Source organism: Falco naumanni, chromosome 7, assembly GCF_017639655.2.
Source record: "Falco naumanni isolate bFalNau1 chromosome 7, bFalNau1.pat, whole genome shotgun sequence".
In the NCBI taxonomy this organism is placed as follows: domain Eukaryota; kingdom Metazoa; phylum Chordata; class Aves; order Falconiformes; family Falconidae; genus Falco; species Falco naumanni.
In genome coordinates this window covers 44064834-44085185 of record NC_054060.1, presented here as the reverse complement: position 1 = coordinate 44085185, position 20352 = coordinate 44064834, and the positions used below count along the sequence as shown (strand labels likewise).

At 37.1% G+C, this 20352-nt stretch overlaps 1 protein-coding gene across 2 annotated transcripts in view; it reads right to left on the bottom strand.

Annotated features, from left to right (window-relative positions):
- The window catches only part of PTPN21 (protein tyrosine phosphatase non-receptor type 21), a 47634-nt gene that overhangs the window by 16950 nt on the left and 10332 nt on the right, over positions 1-20352 (bottom strand). For both annotated transcript variants that reach the window (XM_040600503.1, XM_040600504.1), the window contains exons 3-12: positions 14842-15011; positions 12108-12205; positions 9532-9599; positions 9046-9116; positions 7653-7740; positions 7361-7449; positions 5157-5244; positions 4344-4423; positions 2346-2406; positions 1742-1826 (exon numbers count right to left, since the gene is read on the bottom strand). In XM_040600503.1, the coding sequence (XP_040456437.1) occupies positions 1742-1826; positions 2346-2406; positions 4344-4423; positions 5157-5244; positions 7361-7449; positions 7653-7740; positions 9046-9116; positions 9532-9599; positions 12108-12205; positions 14842-15011 (898 nt within the window). The remainder of the gene's footprint in view (positions 1-1741; positions 1827-2345; positions 2407-4343; positions 4424-5156; positions 5245-7360; positions 7450-7652; positions 7741-9045; positions 9117-9531; positions 9600-12107; positions 12206-14841; positions 15012-20352) is intronic.

Sequence of the window (20352 nt, the reverse complement as noted above, 5' to 3'; positions counted from 1 at the left end):
CTAATGAGATCAATTTAAACAGCAAGCAAGGAAAAAAAAATGCAAACAAAAAAAAGCACTAAAAACACCCCCATAACAACAAAACAAAACCCCCCTCAACTCTTCTTCCCCCCATATGTAAGTAGATATAGTACCACAAGACCTTTTTAAAAAAAAAAAAAAGGTAACTAAATTAACTTTTCTCCAGAACTTTTGGAGACAGTTTAAACCACTACCATACATTGTTTACACATTAACATATACCCACTGTGATGGGTAGAGAAAATGATCTAACAGTTTATACATCCAAGATACATTTAATAATTTAACCATTACTTCATTGGATGCACAATTTGCCAAGCTCCAGAAGAGAACAATTCAGTCATTGCTTTAGATACTTTCATAATTTAACTCTTTAGGTTCATCAAAATAATTGCCACACTTATGTTACTGACTTTGCTGACAATCAAAAATTCTTTTGTTTGTGAAAAAAATGTTCAAAAATAGGATGTGTGCAGTAGCAAGTATCCAGCAATAATTCCAACACTATATTGGAAAGAATTCAGCTACATTCTGAATGTATATACTTGTACCTTCACAAATATTTGTGTAAGTCTATTTAGATAGAAAATGCTCTTAATCCCTTACCAGTGAGTTGTTAGAGTTTTTTTTTTTTCCAGCTGACTTTTAGGACTGGAAGATTCCTATCAAAACTGAGGCAACGTTGCAAAAGATTAGATTAAGCCCTTCAGGGTAGCAACTTTGTTAATTACAGACACAATGTGTAACAATCGAAAAAACAGGAGAGAAAGCAGCCATCACTCCACTGTAAACCGATTAGGAGCGTGCATTCCTTCAGAATTCTAATTAGGGTTTGCCTGGGTTTTTTCTTTCCTTTTTCCAATTAAATGTATACCAATTCCATAACTTGTGGAATTCCTTCGCCTTTGAATCTCCCACCACCTTGTAGTCTAGCAAACTCTGAGAGAACCTTCTCTCTTCCTGCATCCTGGGATTTTCTTCTTATTTTTTTGTCTGAATTTTCTGTGAGCTTAATTTACTCTTTGCAGCTACTAACATCAATATTGACAATAATGTACCAGTTTGGTACATAAACCAAAAAAACCAACTGTCAGCTTAAACTCACACAAGGAACCTACAGCTGATAGTTGCTGTGTATGCTATCATAACTAACTTTGCTCATATTCCATAGGAGAGGATATGGAGGACGAGCAGCTGAGGGAACTGGGGCTTTTTAGCCTGGAAAGGAGGAGGAGGAGACATTATCACTACAGCTCCCTGAAAGGAGATTGTAGAGAGGTGGATGTTGGTCTCTTCCTAAGTAACAAGCAGTAGGACAAGAGGAAACAGCCCCACATTGCGTCAGGGGTGGTTTAGATTGGATATTAGGAAAAATTTCTTCACTGGAAGGGTTGTCAAGCATTGGAACAAGCTGTCCAGGGAAGTGGTTGAGTCACCATCCCTGGAAGTATTTGAACACATGTAGATGCAGCGCTTAGGGTTGTGGCTTAGTGGTAGACGTGACAGTGATTTAAAGGTCTTTTCCAACCTAAATGATTCTATGCTTCTATTTCACGTTAGCCTATACAGCTAGATTAGCAGCGAGCACTTCAGTGAGTGTTGTAGTACAAATCTATCCCATGTTCACCCTATGAATTTGCTCAGCTCTAGCTGAAGTAGCTATAAAGGCAAATTACAGCTTTTACCTTCTAAAGTGTGGCCTTGAATTTAGTGAACTTACCTTGGGAGGAAGCGTATGGTTCAGTATAATGACCATTGTAATGCAACTGAGGTGGTGGAGGCATCATATAAGGCTGAGGCTTGGGCTAAGAAAGCAAGCATCTTATTGTTAGTTAACAACTCATGATTTGTTTTAAAAACAAGTCTGGAAGGTTTTTTATATAAAATGTATAATATTACATATATAATGTATAATACAAGCACACACCCCAAACCTTAGTCTTAAAACATTTCTCTCAATCTGCAATGCAGGTTTCTCCTGTGAGGTCACAAAAGAAATAATAAAAAGAAAAGGAAACAAAACCAAAGCCACACACCACCAACTCAAGAGTGTATCTTGCCATCTGACATCTAAGAGTCTCCTAGATGAGTGTCCTAGAGACAGCGCAATCAAACTAAAAATAGAAGTGTTTAAAATATTTTTTCATCGCAATTATTTTAATTCCATTCTTTGGATATTACATAGCAGCTTTTTCTATAAGTCAGAAACAATTCCTCACATACTAGACTCATCTCTTTCACTACTCATTTTATTTCACTGAAGGAAACTAATAATCAACCAAAATCCATAAAAATGCAAACATAAAACTATTTGCTCTCCTTACCATAGACATCCTGGACGAAGACCGCCTTCTAACAGGATTCACTGTAACAGGCTGGGTTTGTCTACAGAAGAAATTTTATGGTGAGAAATTATTCTTAACACCACCAAGGCCTATTTCAAACCTTGGAAAATGCTCCTAAGTTGAGTTAAAAATCAGTCTCCATTTCTGGCACCAGGCCCTGTGTTAAATAGTCCTCCCCAACAGTCTCAAAAGGAAAGTGCTCTGTGCATAAAACCCCCATTGCACACAGTATGAGCAGAATCACAACCCAGGATCAAAATACCTCAGTCATTTCTTTGCCTCTTTTCCCTGAAGCATAAAAAGGAGATGACCCTGAAAGCACTGCAGCAGGACAGAAAAAGCAGCAGAGTAACTGGGGCCTAGTTCCAGATTTGAACACCATATAAAATCTCATACTGTAAGTTACCTGTCCTACAAGACCAGATACAAAATTGTTTACAGAATGTAACATTAGAGAGGTTACAGGAATTGGAAAGCGTGACTATACTGCACAAGCATTTGTATGTTCTAAGATTCAAGCTAACAGTAACAGATTTGCATAATTTGTTGGACTGCCTGCAGGACGTAAGGTTCAGAAACCTTAAGGTCCTTTTTCCCCACCCTGCACTGCACCTCTGCCCTGCATCTTGCAGCAAGACAGAGCTCAAAAGACAGTAGAATAATACAAATTCAGCAACTACCAGATTTCAGAAAGAAAGATGATTTTTCAGCTCACCCTTTGGGGAGTGAAGGACGAGAAAGGATTGGAAAGCGTGGAAGGGAAAGAATGAGGGAAGATTTCTGAGAGCCCTCCTCAGGTGGAGAGTCCAGGGAGTCTCTAAAGACAAGGTATGTACAGATAAAGAAAAAAACAAACTGAACTTAATACGGGCATGTATAAGACAGTTTTCAGCAGCAGGACCAGATGACAGGGAATCTTAGAGTAGAGATAATCAGGAATATTTTGAGGACTTTTCCTGTTAATAAAACCATGCTGTGGTGAAAGGGTTAAAATAAGTAATCCTAGAGACTGACATTCAATACAGAACTATAGAACTGACATTACTCAAATAACAATGCACAAGTCCCACAAATGTACTACATCTACCAATACTACCTAGTCCTCTCAAAAGGCAGCCAGGTTTACAAGCTTAGAGGTATGAGGTCTATTCCATTCCAAATTAATCTTGCACTTTTGAAATAAATTAGCATTAAACACTAGCGAGTCATCTGTGGTACAAAATATTCCATTATCTTCCCACTGGCCTCAGCAAATTTTGGACCAATGCCTCCATAGCTATCTTCTTGTGTATGAAGAGGAGGAACAGAACATTTGGGAATTGTGCTTTTTTAAGACATTCTCTGTTCTTTGACCGAAGTAACTTAACTGAAGGAAAGCTGTACCAGTAGAGTAGCTCAAATTCCAGTCCTTGATTTACAAGTTGGAGACCAGCCCATTTAAATTTAATTTGATGAATTGTATTAAATTTATTTTGCACTGGTGCTACTTGAGCTATACGGATTCCATGGATATCCAAAGGACCACATACCTCTCAGCTGTCAATCCAGCACATTTCAGAAGTGCTTCACATACACTTCCCGCCCTTTTAAAGGCCTCTAGAGTGTCCTTTCAGAGCAGTTCACTCAAACCCAGGCCAAAATCCCAGTGATTCCAGTAGTTCACAGACATACTAGCAGTAGTAGCCCCCAAAGCAACTGAAGTCTGTTGCAGCACTGAGATTCAACAGTAAGGGCCAAACAATATTACTTTTGGTAACATTTTGGTGTTTAACATTGTCCTCTGTTACAAAGGAGAACATGTTTGAGAAACTGGTGGTAAGTATTTTCTCAAAAAAGGATTAAGGAAAAAAACCCAACCCCAAGTCATTAATTACTACCACCTAAAAAGGACAGTAAAGACATTAGAGTCACAAAATATTACACTTCCCAATGGAAGCTTCAAGGACACCAAAATATCTGCTGAAGTATTCTACTTACAGGCTGCATTTATTTAGTCTGTAAAATTTGTGTCTAGCCACACACATCCTCCACACGTATTTTGCTGTTTCCATATCTTCCTGCCAGAAAACAAAACCAAAATTTTCATATTAGGCCAAATATGCATACCCTTGGCTTGCTTCCAGACAAGCCACTGACATTTTTAAGATGAAATTAGCATTCACTGATTTCATTTTAATATAACCTCATTACTGTCACCATGTTTTCCCCACAACTGTACTTTGCAGGCCTGAACATGCACTCTGGCCTAACATTTTTATTAGATTTATGAAGGCTGAAAGTAGAAGCCTTTTGTTCAAGACACTCTTATCAGCTATAACACTAATACAATTTACAGTAGACATATATACATCACGCCATAACATTGTTAACAGCTGCCTTCTTGACAAAGGCAATTGGTAGATGCTACATAAAACTAATTCTGGAAGGAATGCCATGGCCCATTCCTGCAAAGCTCTAAGACCATGTTTATCTTTAAATGCCACTGATATAAAAATAAAAATAAAAAAAATGCTTGAAATTTTACTGGAATAGATGAAAATGTTTATGACAACCTGAACCAAGCCTGTCAATGCACTCAGCATAGAAGGTCAGATTTTTAATGCCTTCCCACAGAAAGCTAGCCAGAGACAATATTATTACTTTTAATTCACTCATACAGCTCAAAGTTGCTAACATACATAAAAAGTAGTTTTTATCCTTTGAGTTAAATTAGCAGTCTTAATTTGTGCGTCTATTTACTGATGCCTTAGTGAGAAAAAAGAGAAAAAATAAAATTAAAAATCTACTCACAGTTTGGAATTGGATTGTCTCTTCTTTGTTTGCCAGCTCCAATGCAAAAAAGGATTTGTTGTGGGACATGTTGGCAATATCATGCCACCTGCAGAGAAAAGGGATAGAGCATGACTGGCAAACTCTGACTTTCAAATCACAGAAAATGCAACTGAAGAACAGAAGCACCACCAAGAATATAGATACAGAACTAAGGACAAATAAAAAGCTCATCAATGTATATGAACATGTTACAGACCATCACCTTCCATATCCACTAAAAGACTGCTGAAAGGAAAACGTGTATGTGACTAACTCATTTGAAGATACACAGCACGTACAGTAATAAGTTTCTTACTTGGCTTCCACCTGAAATTCTTCCAAGTGTGGTGGTGGGTTTTTTTAGATCAAATTTAGACATATCTAGTTATCAGTAAATTATAATGTCCCTACTGCTTGAATGCAAACCATACATTCTAGGAAAAAAACCCCAAAAGCTACACTAAACAGAGCTATTAAGGCATTATTATACATATTTTCTAGAACTGTCATGCATATCGGCAGATGAGAAAAAGTTTAATTGCAAAAAATAGAATACCATATATTTATTCAACTTTTTGTTAAATATAAATGCACTTTGATCCAGTAGTAGTATGTTAGTGTAAATAAAGCCTGTATCATTGATTTGTTAAAAGAATATTCTGTAGTGCACAAACGCAGGGAAGAGGTATGATCTGCATACAGTACTCTCTCTAAAGGTATTTATATTACTTCCATTTTCATTATATAGAGGTAGCTGATAACATTTTCTATAGCTACTCACCATCATATGCATGAGGTATGAAAAAAAAATGAACGTCCTCATTTTGATGTAGAACAAAGACCCCTCAAATTTAAGGCCTTGGTTCATAGGCATTTATGGACACAATTATGACATTACTTGAACCAATCTGAAGAATAACCCAGTTCTTTGTAAATTGTACTAATGGGTCATTTGTCTATGCACACAAATACAATGATATATTTATCCCTGGTAGAACTGCTCACAGTCATACAAAAGATAAGCAACAGAACAGAAAATTGGACCCTGAAATTGGAATATTAATACTTTCTGATACTTTTCAATGTGCAACTTTTTTCTTATGTTTACACAGACACTGCATCTACAATTCCTTGGGAAGTTATGTGAAATGCATGGACAAAACTTCATCTCTCTCCCTTGTGTGCTTGGAAAGTCAGACAGCAGAGCTGTTGTTGCTTCATTCTGCAAGAAAGCAGAGTAGGGCACTTCTGCCACTCTACACAATTAAAAAGAACTTGGCATCATCTCTCCTATCAGCAGAAGTAGAGATATTTTTGTGAAGGATGGTTAGTGGTACCGAATTTATAAATTCTATTAAATAAAAGCACTAATAGAAAGAAGCACAGTTGCTACTTTCTCTAACCCCAGAAATTCACCACGAGTTCCACTAACTGCTGGGCCAGTGGATTTCAAGATTCTGTTCATATTCAGCCAAAAATTAAATTCTAGAAGATTAAAATTCACTAAGAATAAAGCCTTTCTTGCTCTGGTGATAATGACAGATTACTAAGATTCATTTTATAAACATCTCAATAGGTATGCTTTTAAATTTACTACAAATTCTGTCCAAAGATTCCCAAGCAACTCCTCTTGAAGTCAGTGGGAATCAGTCCATTTCACTTGAAGACTGAATTATAACTGTTAACTAAGTTGCAGACATGCTTATGTCTACAACTTAACCATCAGAACATTAAATAATGAACTAAAACAACGTATGAATCCAAAATAATGAAACAAATGTTATAGTGTGACTGTCCTCTATTTCTTTTATATAATATATGAAAGGAACTCCTGGATAATTTTACAATTGAATATTGCTAAGTAAACTGATGTGCCCATCTCAGGGCTTAAGGTGTTCTATGTGCAGAGAATTGCTCCTTTTTAACTCAAATATTTTGCAACGGGATGTATATTAAATTCATCTCTTGGAATTAATCTGGCTTAAAGAGATTCATCCTGCAGTCAGTATGTTGAAAAATTCCCCAAGGATTTCAGTATTTACTGTAACGTGACAACTAGAAGACTATGTTCAGGTTTATCAAATTAATAAATACACACCATAACTAAGAGTCATTCGTGCTAGTGAGAAACACACATAAAATGTGATGTGCACAAAGGTATTTTGATAAAGAACAATACTCACCTAAATACAACAGGAGGACGACCATTTTTGTGTTTCACAAAGATACCATCAAGACATGCTCCAATGAATATGTCACTTCCTTGGCTGTCCTGTAAGAAGTTGCAAAAACTTATGCAAATACAGGGAAAAAAAAGTTTTTGAAAGCAAAGAAACATGAGAAGCAACTACTTTTACTGTTCTGGAGGAGAAAAGGGGTGGCATGGGTTTGGTTTTTATTTATTTTTGGCAGGAAGTGACCCTTTTTACATAGGGGGAAGAGCGCAACTGAGACCAAGATCAAAGCCCTGTTTACCTTTGCAGGATAGGTCTCTTCACCATAGCCCTCCATTCTCTCTACTTCTTGCATATATAACATTTCTGCATCAGGAGGAGTAAGGCCTCTACAAATGAAAACAACAATCAGCTAGTACTGTCAATAAGAAAAAAAACCCTATGTTTTACTCTGACTGACACTGTCAAAACTTGAAAAACATCCCCAAGATATCCATGCAACCTTCAAAACATCCTAGTTTCACCTGTACCAATGGCTGATACATTTGTCTCAGCCTTTACACTTTGATTCTAGTAACTTATTCCTCTCAGGCACCTCTAAAGGTAAATGGTAACAGACCAGTTAAAATTATCATCTCTGCTAATGGTAGAAAATTATCACATTCTTCTTCAAATCCATCCTTGTCACCATATTTTCTCACTTTATCAGAACAATTATTCTGGCACATATGTTCAAGACCTGAATTTCTCCTATTGCAGGATACATGTTTAGGACCAAGATGAAGTTTGATGCTTCACACAGTCATTTTCTAAATGTTGACAGGGTTTTAACTGTAACAGTTTGAAAACATGAGAAGGACAGGATCTGTAGGTAAAGGTGATTTTTTTTTTTTTAATTAGGCCAAGTGGCAAAGACAGTTTTCTCACAGACATGCAGTAGTGTCACATGGATTAAAAGTTTTTATTTCCCTACCTACCTCAGTTGATCTCATAAAAGACATTATCTCTACCCACAAAATCCTGTCATGCTCATTTTTATGTTTCAATACTTCTTCCATCATCAGTCTGTTTCTTCACTTTTTCCTAATGTCATGCAGATTAAGTTTTCTTTACTGAACCTTAACCATGCAATCTTGTTACAAATGCATTTCAAAGAGAAAGGGATTTTAAAATTTCAAACTGTTGTTCTAAAGCAACACAGGAAAAAATAATCAGTATTCTCACATAGCCACAAACTATTTTCACTGATGAACTGACAGAGAACTTTCCTTTCTCTTGGACTGCTACATCTGAGCTACCTTTTACTGAAGATCATAAGTCTTCTGGCACAATGACTGTCTCTATATTTCTACTGCCCTCAGTATCGGCTAATGTTTATCAAGAAACATCCTTACTGAGGTTACAACTTCATATAAACAAGTTTCAGAAACATTATGCAGGTGACGTCACACTATGTAATCATGTCCTGTATTCTTAATTTTAAATAAGAATATTCTCATCTATTTTACTGGTCATTCTGTTCTCTTTTCACTTTGATTCAGCAAAAATTCTTGTAATTCTAATGCAGGTCTATCAGTGAAAAACTCATTTAAATGGCAGGTGAAATTAGTCACACTGTCTCCTGAGATTCCCAACTTCCTGAGCAACTGAAGCAATCACACCGAAATTAAGCAACAAAGTTTCAGAAATGTTACCTGTACTTCTGATGCAGCAAGGCAACTTTCTGCGTCGCTTCTTCCAATATTTTTTCTTCTTGTAGCCAACCCTTAAGGTAAGATAGCATTTAAAGTATGAAATACAAAAAATTCTACAAAATTAAATGGTTATATTCTTTACCCAGGTGACTCAACTCTCCATTCTAGTCTTGCAGCTTAGATGCTGTAATATGCACACAAACAAAACCAAAAAGCACAAACAAACATCTCCACCCCAACTTTCTTGTCAGCGTAATATACAGTAAAATGGAAAAGATCTTGCAATATCTTTGCTTCTGTATAATATAAGGTATCATACCTCACTCCAGTCTCAAAGAAAACCTTTACTGACTGACAACCTAGGGAGCAGTAAGGTAGATGAATCATGGAGTCTTTAATAATAACTTGTATTTACCAATCTAAGATATTCAAATTTAAATTTATCAATTTAAGAATTTAAATTTATCAGATTAAAAAAGTACTTACCACTGGAAACAAAGCAAATCTTTGTAGAAACTCCTGAGATTCATACTGATCATAGTCTCCAAAATCAGCTAAAAAATAAAAAAAATTCTTGGATTCAAACATTTGTAACAAAATGATTCAATACGCGATTAATTGCAGCAGGATCTCCAAGTAGCAAATCATCCTATTGAACTACGATCTGAAAGTAAAACAATGGAATAAACTAACCAGTAATGCTTATAAAGAGGAAAAGAAAAACCACATCCCATCTTTTTATCTTGTTCAGAAAAATTGATTAACACTCCTTATGGATAGGAAAGGAGAGGAAATGAAAACAATTATGGTGCTGCTCCAAGTTCCTTAGTTCCCTGGGGTTTTATTTGTTTAGCTTTTTAATCACAGAATGGTTGAGGTTGGAAGGGGCTGCTGGAGATCTAGCCCTAAGCAGGGTCAGCTACAGCAGACTGTCTCAGAGCCTTCTCCTCTGACATTTTGAATGCAGAAGATGAAGGCTTCACAGCTTCTCCAGGCAATCTGTTCCAGTGTCTCACCACTCTCACAACAGAAAATTTATAATGTCGAGATGAAATTTCCTGTATTTCGATTTGTGCCCATTGCCTCAGAAAAGCCTAGCTCAATCTTCTTTATTTCCTCCTGTCAGTTAATTATTTGCAGTATTGCTCTAACTTGCAACTGGAGTGCAGCTGGAGCACCCCTCTGCTCTCAAGCCTTCTACAGCTCCCTGCACCCCGATGTGCAGAAAATGGGACCTAGAAGCCTTCCCAGGCTCAGGGGCACGCTCAGAAGGGACTTAATAACAGTTTTGATGTTAACAACAGTTTTGATTTTATGTCATGCCAAAGGGCATTCCAAGGACTTTGCCTCTTTTTCTGTTTCCAGGAAAAAACTAGCCGACATTTCAAAGAAGAGAAATAAAACATTCTAAATTGGAAAAGTTATGTACCAGTCTGACAGGAGAAACTGCAGAACAGCAGTCTGTACAGAATGGCTGCTCCCAAAAACACGAACACAGTCCCTAAGCACACAGATCCTATTTATGTTACCACAGATTCCCATCCATAATAGTATAATTTTAAAGACCTTTAGAAACCAAATTTGTATGAAGCATTAACAATTAACATGCAAGTTATTTATGACAAAAGGGGAGAACTGGCGACACGCTACACCAACACAGCACTTGAGATAACGCAGTGTTTCATATCAGCCTATTGTAATGATTTCAAATACAGATCATTCTTGAAACCAGTTCACTCAAAACAGCAAACAACTGCTTCTGTTTGTTCACCAGCTAAAATTAACTAACCTACCTGGTATAAGCTATTTCAGTCATCGGAGCACATTCATTTAGAACCTGCATTTTTTCTGAGTTCTTTTTTCACTGTGTTATCAACACATACAGCTTCTCCCTTACACAAGACTGAAAAAGGAATGTGAAAGCTAAAAGGATAAATGTTTTCCATCTGGAAAGAGGATTATACTGAAAGATTTCTATAAACAACTCACTGAGCAGAGACACATTTACGCTGTCCAAAGATATGAAAATAACAAAGCAAGATTTTGTCAGTTGAAGACCATTAAATTGTAGCTTGGATTAAACAGATTCACTGTTATATAAACAGGACACTAATATCATTCACCCTACTCCACTGGTAACCACATTTTCAAAAAACATAATTGTCATCTTTAAAGTGATACTACCAACCCATATAATTAAAAACAAAACAAAAACCACAACACCCCCCCCCAAACCAACAACAACAAAAAAAACCCCACCAAAACCCTTAAGTTGTATGTATGTACTGCCAGTGATTTTATGTCCCTTTAAATTTTGGCAGATTTACAGTTGGTGTTCAATATACTGGCCTGGCATTCACTGTGAAGCAATAAACAAACACACTAAACAAAGGTGTTTCCATTAAAAACTTTTATTTTGAGAGATTTAATATCAAACAGCTGTGTTAGCAGGGAACACCAGACACAATCAGTGCAGACAGACTTAGGACTGGTGGCTCTCTGGTGTATATCCCATCTGACTGCAGTTAAGAAAAATAAAGCAGCCATTTAGGTAACACAGAAAAGTGTCTTCAGGAGTGATTGGAACACAGAATTGTTAACAGTCTTGCATACTAACTTGAAATAATCCTGCATGTTAGGGTATTTGGAAGAAAAAGTGGAGATACAAGTAGTACTGTATATTCAAATTCAGTTATTTATTAAAACATCTCTCTCTCTCATTACTGTGTCAGAATAGTCTTCATTAACAGAAACAGATGCCAGGTCTGTTAATGTAAACAGACAACAAAAGTCTTTTCCCCCAGAGGAACTCCAATGTCTAATTCAAACCCAGATCCTGAAAATACATTAGATACCCAGACAGACCTCTGAGGATTGTACAGAAATGCCAGCGAGTTCAGGGCCAGTGATCGCACTGCTCTCTGTCCTCAGCCCGTATGACAGAGGTCTAAGGAGCAAGCCTTCCATAACTTACTGCATTGAGTCTTCGAGTGATAAATAGAAAATGTATCACCAAAATTTCTAATGCAACATTGGCTAATTGGCACAATTGCCTTACTTACCCTGAACAGCTAAACCAGCCAGATGTATTGCTTGTTCCAGTGTGCAAGGAATGTTGCCCTCCAAGATATCTTTCTTTAATTGCAAATAATACTGATACCTACATGGGGAAAAAAGAAAAAGCTAACATGGTCTTCTCCATTTAAAGAGAGTGCTGATGAATATGCCTGCATTTCCTATTCCTCTCTGCATTCCCCAGTTTGTGTGAAGGGTATTCTTTCTCATCATTCAGACCCACACCTCCCTTAGCTTTCACATGTCACTGCAGAATCAAATATTGCTACCTTTTAAAACAAAGTCTCCACGATTTCTATCTACTACCATACCCTTATACTTTTTTTACTAGTTCCTTCCTTAATAGTGTTATCTCCTCTTTACAATGTTCAGTATACTGCTGCTGTATTGCTGCGTTCCCTTCCAATAGATCTAATGTTGCACACCCCTTTAATCATAAAAGTGACTTTCATTTGTGCATTACAATTTCTGAGTACATTTTGTTCTCGCTTTCAAGGCGCCATATAGTTTCCCTTTAATCTGACCTCTTCCTAGGTCATCTCTTGTACATGCAGCCACTACTAGCTGTGCCATGTGTCAACGGTGTGAACCACTGTTTTCTTGAATTCTTCTGCCCCTTTCAGTAATCCATGGAACACCCTATCTTTAGCCTGTAACACCTCAAAACTAAAAAATGCCATTATAGCTACACAGACTTTGCCAAGAAGGACACTTGTCTTCTGTAAGTCTAGTTTTAAAAGCTTAACTTCCTCATATTGCATGCTAACTCCTGTGAAGTAAGGCTTCTATGTTCTCAGTATTAAAGCATGTACTGCAATTTATTCAGTGATGAGAAAGGTCACACAAATTTTAATCAGGCTAAATAATGGTTCTCTTCCGTCACCCTTTAACAGCCTCTTAAATACAGTGACATTTTATAAATATTATTTAGATTCTTCTGGATCTTCCTACAAAAAAGCAGTATTCCATATGACAGATAACACGCACATGAATAGCTGGGACTAAACCCAGGCCTTAAAGAAAAGGGGAAAGCAAAAAGCTACCACATATCAAGCAAGGTATTTGGGGAAACAGATCTTCCTAGTCAAGCAGTAGAATGTAAGCTCTTTCCATAGAACTAATATTAAAAGTAAGCATACAGACGAAGAATCTTGACACTACCTCATAACAGTACAAATACCTTCTCTTTTGTCTATGACATATTCATTTCCTGGTATGCATTAAACATATAATTTGCTTAAACATGCTCAATCTCATTTAATATTGAAAAGGCATGAAAAAATTGGCAAATTTCTGAAACTAATCTGGACTCTCACTATTGTACATCAAAGCAAGTGCCATCTTCTAGGACTTGAGTATAAGGCTGGTGCATAGATTCCTGCCTTCTATGTGGCAGCACACTGCAAAATTGCTGTTAAAGCTCTAGCATAAACATCATATTATTTAAATAAATGTCAGAGAAGAATATTCAAGGTTTTTCAGGCAGTTTAGCTATTCAATGCAACATCATGACATTTGTCTTACTCTAATGCATCCTAGTACATCAAGCACAGAATCTGAACCAAAGATTTATTTAAAAAGGAAAAAAAAAGTAAAAAGATTACTAGAATGACTTTTTAAGCCAGTAACATTGCTGAGAAAAAGCCCAAAACTTCAGAGTTTTCAGAAATAAACTAATCTTACAGAAAATACACATAAAAGAAAAACTAAAGCTGCCAAGCTTTGAGCAATATATTACAGCACCAGTGTCTGCACCAAGAGACTTATCTCCCTGAAAAGCTTTCACATCACAATTAGTGGAAAAGTTCTCTAGCAAGGTATTTTAGCACCAGAGTATATAAGGAGTTTCATGTAACCACAGAATAAATTAAGCTGGAAAGGACATCTGAGTGATCACCTGGTTCAACTCCCCACTCAAAGCAGGGCCATCTTGAAGTCAACAGCTTAAATGGGTTAATTAATGCAAGCATATACTTCTGAAATAACAAATATCTGTTTGCAATCCAGTTACTGGTTTTGTATTCATTTGCCTGTTAAAAATAATAACTAAATCAGAACAACCATGCACATTAAGACACTAGAAGCCAATGTACAGGCCCATAGGAATAACTGACCAGTATATGTGATCGATTTCACTTTTCCCCTGCAGTCAGCACCACCTATGTGATGTTGCCCAGATTCACAGTAGACATGGTAATATGGTATCAAAGCTAACATCCACCTTCATTGCCCAGTCCATGATACAAACACACAAAAAAACCAAAACCATCAGAAGCTGAAGCTTAGCCTGTAGTTTGTCAATGTACTGTAGTGAAAGTACAGAAAGTACTGAAAGCAAAATCAAGGAAAGCATAGCTCAATAAAATCTGCATGTGCTTTGTGCAGGAAGGATGTCCCTGAAAACAACATATGACTCTTCAAAAAAAGAGAGACAAGTACGAAGGGACTAAAACAATTCACTGACCATGCAAGTATGCCTATTACTGAAAACAGCTTTGAATAGATTCCTAAGATCACCAAAAAGTTAGTTGTTTGCTTAGTTTATCACATATTTTCAAATATTTGAAAGGGAAATAAATACATGGTTTGAACATAAATTCTGCCTGAAGTAATAATTTCCATTCTAAAGAGGCAGAGGAGGGGAAAGCAGACAATTTTAAAATACAACCATACATTTCAGAATGCTAAAAGCAAAATTATAGACATATGTATGAAGTTTACCTGGTAATCTCCTGCTGAAGCTGAGAAACAGTAGGCACATAGAACACTACTCCAAAGTACACAGTTGGCTCCAAGGCATATTTGTCCAGCTGCTTTTTCAGAGGTTTGTCCAAATCTACCCATCTGCGCTGATTCTGCTTATTATAGTACCACAGACTGAAATACGTAATCTGAAAAAGAGGTATTTCAGTAATGAAAAAAGTTAGTATTACAATACTGGATAAAATATATTGTATGGAAGTCTTGCTAGTTAGAAATAAAAGGTTTTAAAACACTGACTAAGGCTATGGGTTATTGAAAATTCTGGGAACTGGAGAGACATTTAATATCAAAAGCAGACATTACTTCCAGATAAGCCATCCACATACATAAGGTCCCCTACCTAAAACATTACCAAACCTACTCTTTATTTGCAAAAAGTCCCTGACCCTGTTGTGGCAACTCACAGATGTTAGTAGTAAGCATTTATGTGTGACAGAAAAACTAAGAGAGTGAGGAAGGCAAATATAAAATTACAAGGGGCAGCAGATTGGGCAGCAGGAGAGAGCAAGGTATGGCTGGTCTGGAGAGCTGGCAGGCAGCCTCACATGCAATGCTGATGTACAAAAAAGCACAGGACAGCTGGTCAGTCAAAGACAAGCTCATTAAAGCACATGTATGGCTCATCCCATGAGCAAGAAAATGACCAGATACAGCAGCAAGCTACCTTGCCTGAGCAGGCAACTCTTGACCAAGCCAAAACACAAAATAGAGCGTGCACTGGAACAGCTAGCCCTGAGACATGAGGGATGCTCATCCCTGGAATGTCAAAATCCCACTGGACATCTTGAGCAGCACAGTCTAACTTTGATTAGATCCCTGAGGAGGAGTTTGGACCAGAGTATTTTTTTTATCACTCCACAGTACAGTTTAAATCCACACAGGAGAGCCACTCATTCAAACTTTAATTTCTCCACTATCTTTAAACTAATTAAAATCTGCTGTGGCAGTACTTATTTCATTCAGTTCTGGACCAGCAAAGAGACATGGACTGGAAAATACTCATGTCATTATCACAGCAAAACTAGAAATCCTAATTACAACTTTTTTAATTGAGGAAGGGAGATAAGGGAATGCTACAAATTACCAATTACATCTGTAGGTATTTACATGGAAATTCTCCAAGTTCTTGCTACACACACATTATTCTATGTAGAAATGGTAGAAATACCAACACTTTCAATCCAACACTTAATATATTTTCAGAGGTTTTTATCTCCTATGAAATAAAGCTATTAAGGATGAAGTTTTATAAAACAAAGATCTATTAATCATAATGATTTTTTTACATCAACAATATCTATGAATTAGACTTGGAAAAACTGTCTACCTAGCAAACATATTTGCTGTTGTTTTCTCAGGAGCTCTAGCATTTTGATGCTTTGGAGCATAGATTCGAAATTCATTAGGGAGCAACAGCTGGTAGTAGAGAACACCCACTTTAGTACTTTCCTATACATGTCTGAAAATTCATATACATACATCTTAGTTTACAGCCTAAGCAGGACGAAGACTACCCTCATGGGATGCTGGCTGTCCCTTACAGCTCTGACGGGCTGACTATGCATGTAACAACCACGGCATGGGCAGGTATGCTACATCCCAAACATCAAGGACAGCAGCAAAGTTAATGCTCCGTATCAGCACAGACCATTAAGTAATTTTGGGCACTGAAGTCAAGGTGTAGCATTAAATTAATAAAACCATCTATTCCATAAAAGCATTTCCTCTGGGAAATTAGCAAAACTGGGCAACTAGACCCAATTCTAAGGCATAATGTTCCTTTGATGTGGCATACTGGCAAAATTTACTTCTTTGCCCCTCTCTAAATTAGCATAATCAGCAAAGTTTTAAGTGACCGTTGGTGGGTTTGGTGGCTTTTTTCCCCCCCAATGCTTTAAAAAAATATCTCCGAAATTAAAATTACTGTTACCATGTAATTGAAAAATCAGTATTCAGGAGAGAAAAAAAAAGTATGTAAGGAAGAAGCCTGCCCATTTAACCTTAACTAAGTTCCCTTCTGTGAACTCTAAGATAACTCCAGTCCTATTTGATAAAAAGGCAGGCCGTAATACAATAATTAAATTGAATTACAACTGTTCATAGAAGAAAAAAGCAGTTTTTCAGTATAGTGGAACATTTCCAGAGAAAAGGCAGCAGCAGAATGCTGATACATACAAAATAGTTTCATGGTTGGGAAAGTTTAAAAATCACCATAGAGAAGCAAACTGTATTCCCACATCAGAAACAGATGTGCTTGTAAAGCAAATCCTACAAACCAAATTTGTCACAGGCGGACACTGTGTGCCCTTCACTTCTGAATTCTGAAAACCAAGAGTCAAATTTAATTAGTCATAAATACTTCCAGTTTCAAGTCGACAAAAGGAATATATCTCTGAATACAAATACTATAAACAACACAGTTTTCTAAACTTCTCAGTCCAGGCACACACAGTTAGCTGATGCCTTAGACAACATTTGCTTTTGTTTCTGTGCTTCAATCCCCCAACCATAAGATACAGTGTGCAGTAACCTCTGCCACCCCACAAGGACATTGAGAAAGCAGTATCTTAAGGTTCCATAAGATGTTAGGAATTATAACAGTAGTATCACACAAACACCAGTAAGAAAGAAATACTCTGTTCACTGCAACAACACACACTGAAAATGATGAAGTGTACTGAAAGACTACAGCTCAATCCTTCCTGCAGACTGAACGAGGAAAATAACGCATTTAAGAAGTTGTATTTCTCTTTCATTACAAGACTAATAACACCACGCACACAGCCACAGGAGCCAAAGTCGGTCTGTGATGCTGACATCCCATAACTTCTGAGTGTTACAAACATTAATGTCTATATAATGCAAGATGGCAAGTAAGCTAGAGGACCAAAAAACAAAAATCACACTTAAAGTTGAACTACACACCATGAGCTACTTGATCTCACTCGCTAGGAAGAGCTCAAAAAAAGAAAGCCTGCTGTTTTGGCCCAGCCCACCTGCCCAACAGGTCGACCACATCAACCCTGGGCTGAGCACAAGCTGAAGTGCTGAACTGCAACCTTCTGGGTGAGAGCAGAGGCTGAAACCTAGGGGTAACAGCTACAGAACCACAGAAGCACACCAACAAAGTTGAAAGACCCCTATAAAAGATACCACACAAACATGTTTGAAACCCAACTAAAAATGCATGCAAAAATTTCTAAGCAACTGTTTGAATAACTTTCATCTGCAGCCTTGGTATATTTATACCTCAGAGAAGCACAGACGTGTAACAGAAAGATATGCAGAAAAAGAGCATTCTTTTTCTGAAAAGAACAGAACAAGACTTCCATTAACACTGCCACTGTTTCAAACTCTTCAATGGAAGATACTCCTCGTTCCACACCCTGAAGTCTAGACTGAACATACAGCCTACCTTAAAAGGCATGATGATCACTTGCACTGGTCTGTTTCTTTAAAACACTGACCACTTTTTCTTGCCTGCACACAGAACCAAGTAGTTACTGGCACAATAGAATAAGAAAAATGTTTCCATGTTTTAAAATATTCTCTGGAATCCAGCATAGCTTTAAATAAGATTTTTTCTGCCACTGTATTTTCCCTTACAAACTCCTCCAATCTGGACTATCAAAAATTAAAACGAAAGCCAAGCTAAATACTATGGACCCAAGCCTGTCTTCTGACTTGTATGCAAACCTTTCACTTGACTTCAAGGGCAGAATTTGATCCTGCGAGTTTTTGGAGGAGCTTATGCACCCTGGAATATTCGCACTGATTAAAATAGAATCCATTTTTATTCATTGCTAAAACATTTTATTATTAGCAGTTCAGGACAACATCCAATGCTAAAAAGAATGCCATGACATAATTCTTAAAATATGTTAAGCTGCTAAGACTAACACTACTTTGAGGTTAATTTATTTATGTGACTTATTCATGACTCAACCCCACTGAAGAAAATCAAATAGAAATAAAAAGAACCTATACTTTCTGTACAGTTATTTTCTACCAGGCTGCTTCTGTCACTACGGACAGGAATAGTAAGCATTTCTGCATAAAAGTTTAAGAGTTATCAAGAACACAAAAGTACCAAAAGCCCAAGGCAGTATTACAGCTGACAAGTTGGTGGGAGTGGAGTGACTTCACCTATGAAGTCAACCAGGCTTCCTAAGCTAAACAGAGGACTTCTTCAGGTATGTAGTTTTGTGGCACTCATACTGTTGGTGACTATATTATATCTTTTGGCACGATGTATGATAAGAGTCAGAGAAGCGGGGCTGATCAGTCTTAAGAAAAGACTTAAGTAAAATCTTACTGTGGACTTCAATTGCCCAAGAGCAGGACATAGAGAAGACAGAGCCAAACCCTTCTTGGAGGTGCTCACTGCAAGTATGAGAAGCACTTGGCACAAGCTGCAATGTGGGAAATTCCAATCAGATCAGGAAAAATATTTCACAACACGACTAGCCAAACACTGCAACAGGTAGCCCAAAAAGGCATGAAATCTCTGTCCCTGGAGGCACCCAAACTCACCCAGGCAATGCCTGAGCCACCCGATCCAAGCTAGCCTTCCTGAGCAGAGGGTGGGATCATGCAGCCCTCAGAGGTCCCTTCCAGCTCAAACTATTACATGATTGTATGTCATTACAGAATTGGTGCTGACAAACAGCTTACTGAGAAATTCTGGGATGTAAATTACCTAACACCTTAAAAAAAAAAAAAAAAAAAAGTGTTATCTTTTACAAAGCATTAAAAACTGAGCCCTAAGTCTTAAAATTCTCATCAGTTTCCACATCTATTAAGCATATTTTGCTGTTCCTCATCTGTTTTATAATTTGAAATGGAATCAGTAAAATGATAGCCCTTCTTCCCTGTACCGACTGCCTGATACGAGTTAGCTACAACTAACCGCTGCGTTTCATTTTATTTTCCTTAATATGGATCAGCCTCATCCCAAATACAATTCCACTTTGGCTCTAATCTAAACAGCATTTGTATATACCAGTTATCTATTTTAGTCACCGTTTACACTATCTAGGAAATAAATAAAAATGACAAATGTATACCAGATATCAAATATGTGTGATCTTCTCACTTGAATTTAATAACACCTATTATGATTCCCAAACTCAACTATTCCTTCCATTTTTTGGCAACATAATATGAAGTTATGTTCCGTAGGATTTTGAGACAACACCATTACTGTCCTCCTAAAAAAAAAGAAGGAGGAAAATAATTTCTCTGTAAAACCTCAGACTAAAGGAAAAAAAGCAGCCACTTTTTGTGGACGGTAGCAGAGAGGACAAATAGACTTTACCACACATTTCCCTGAGGCATAGCAGTGTTACAAGTTTACTTTGAACCTATGTACTTAATTATATATTTCCCAGCTAATTTCCATATCTTACATTATAAATCTTACAGATTATCCCACAGGTTACAAATAGACTGGAAAAGAGAACTGTTTTC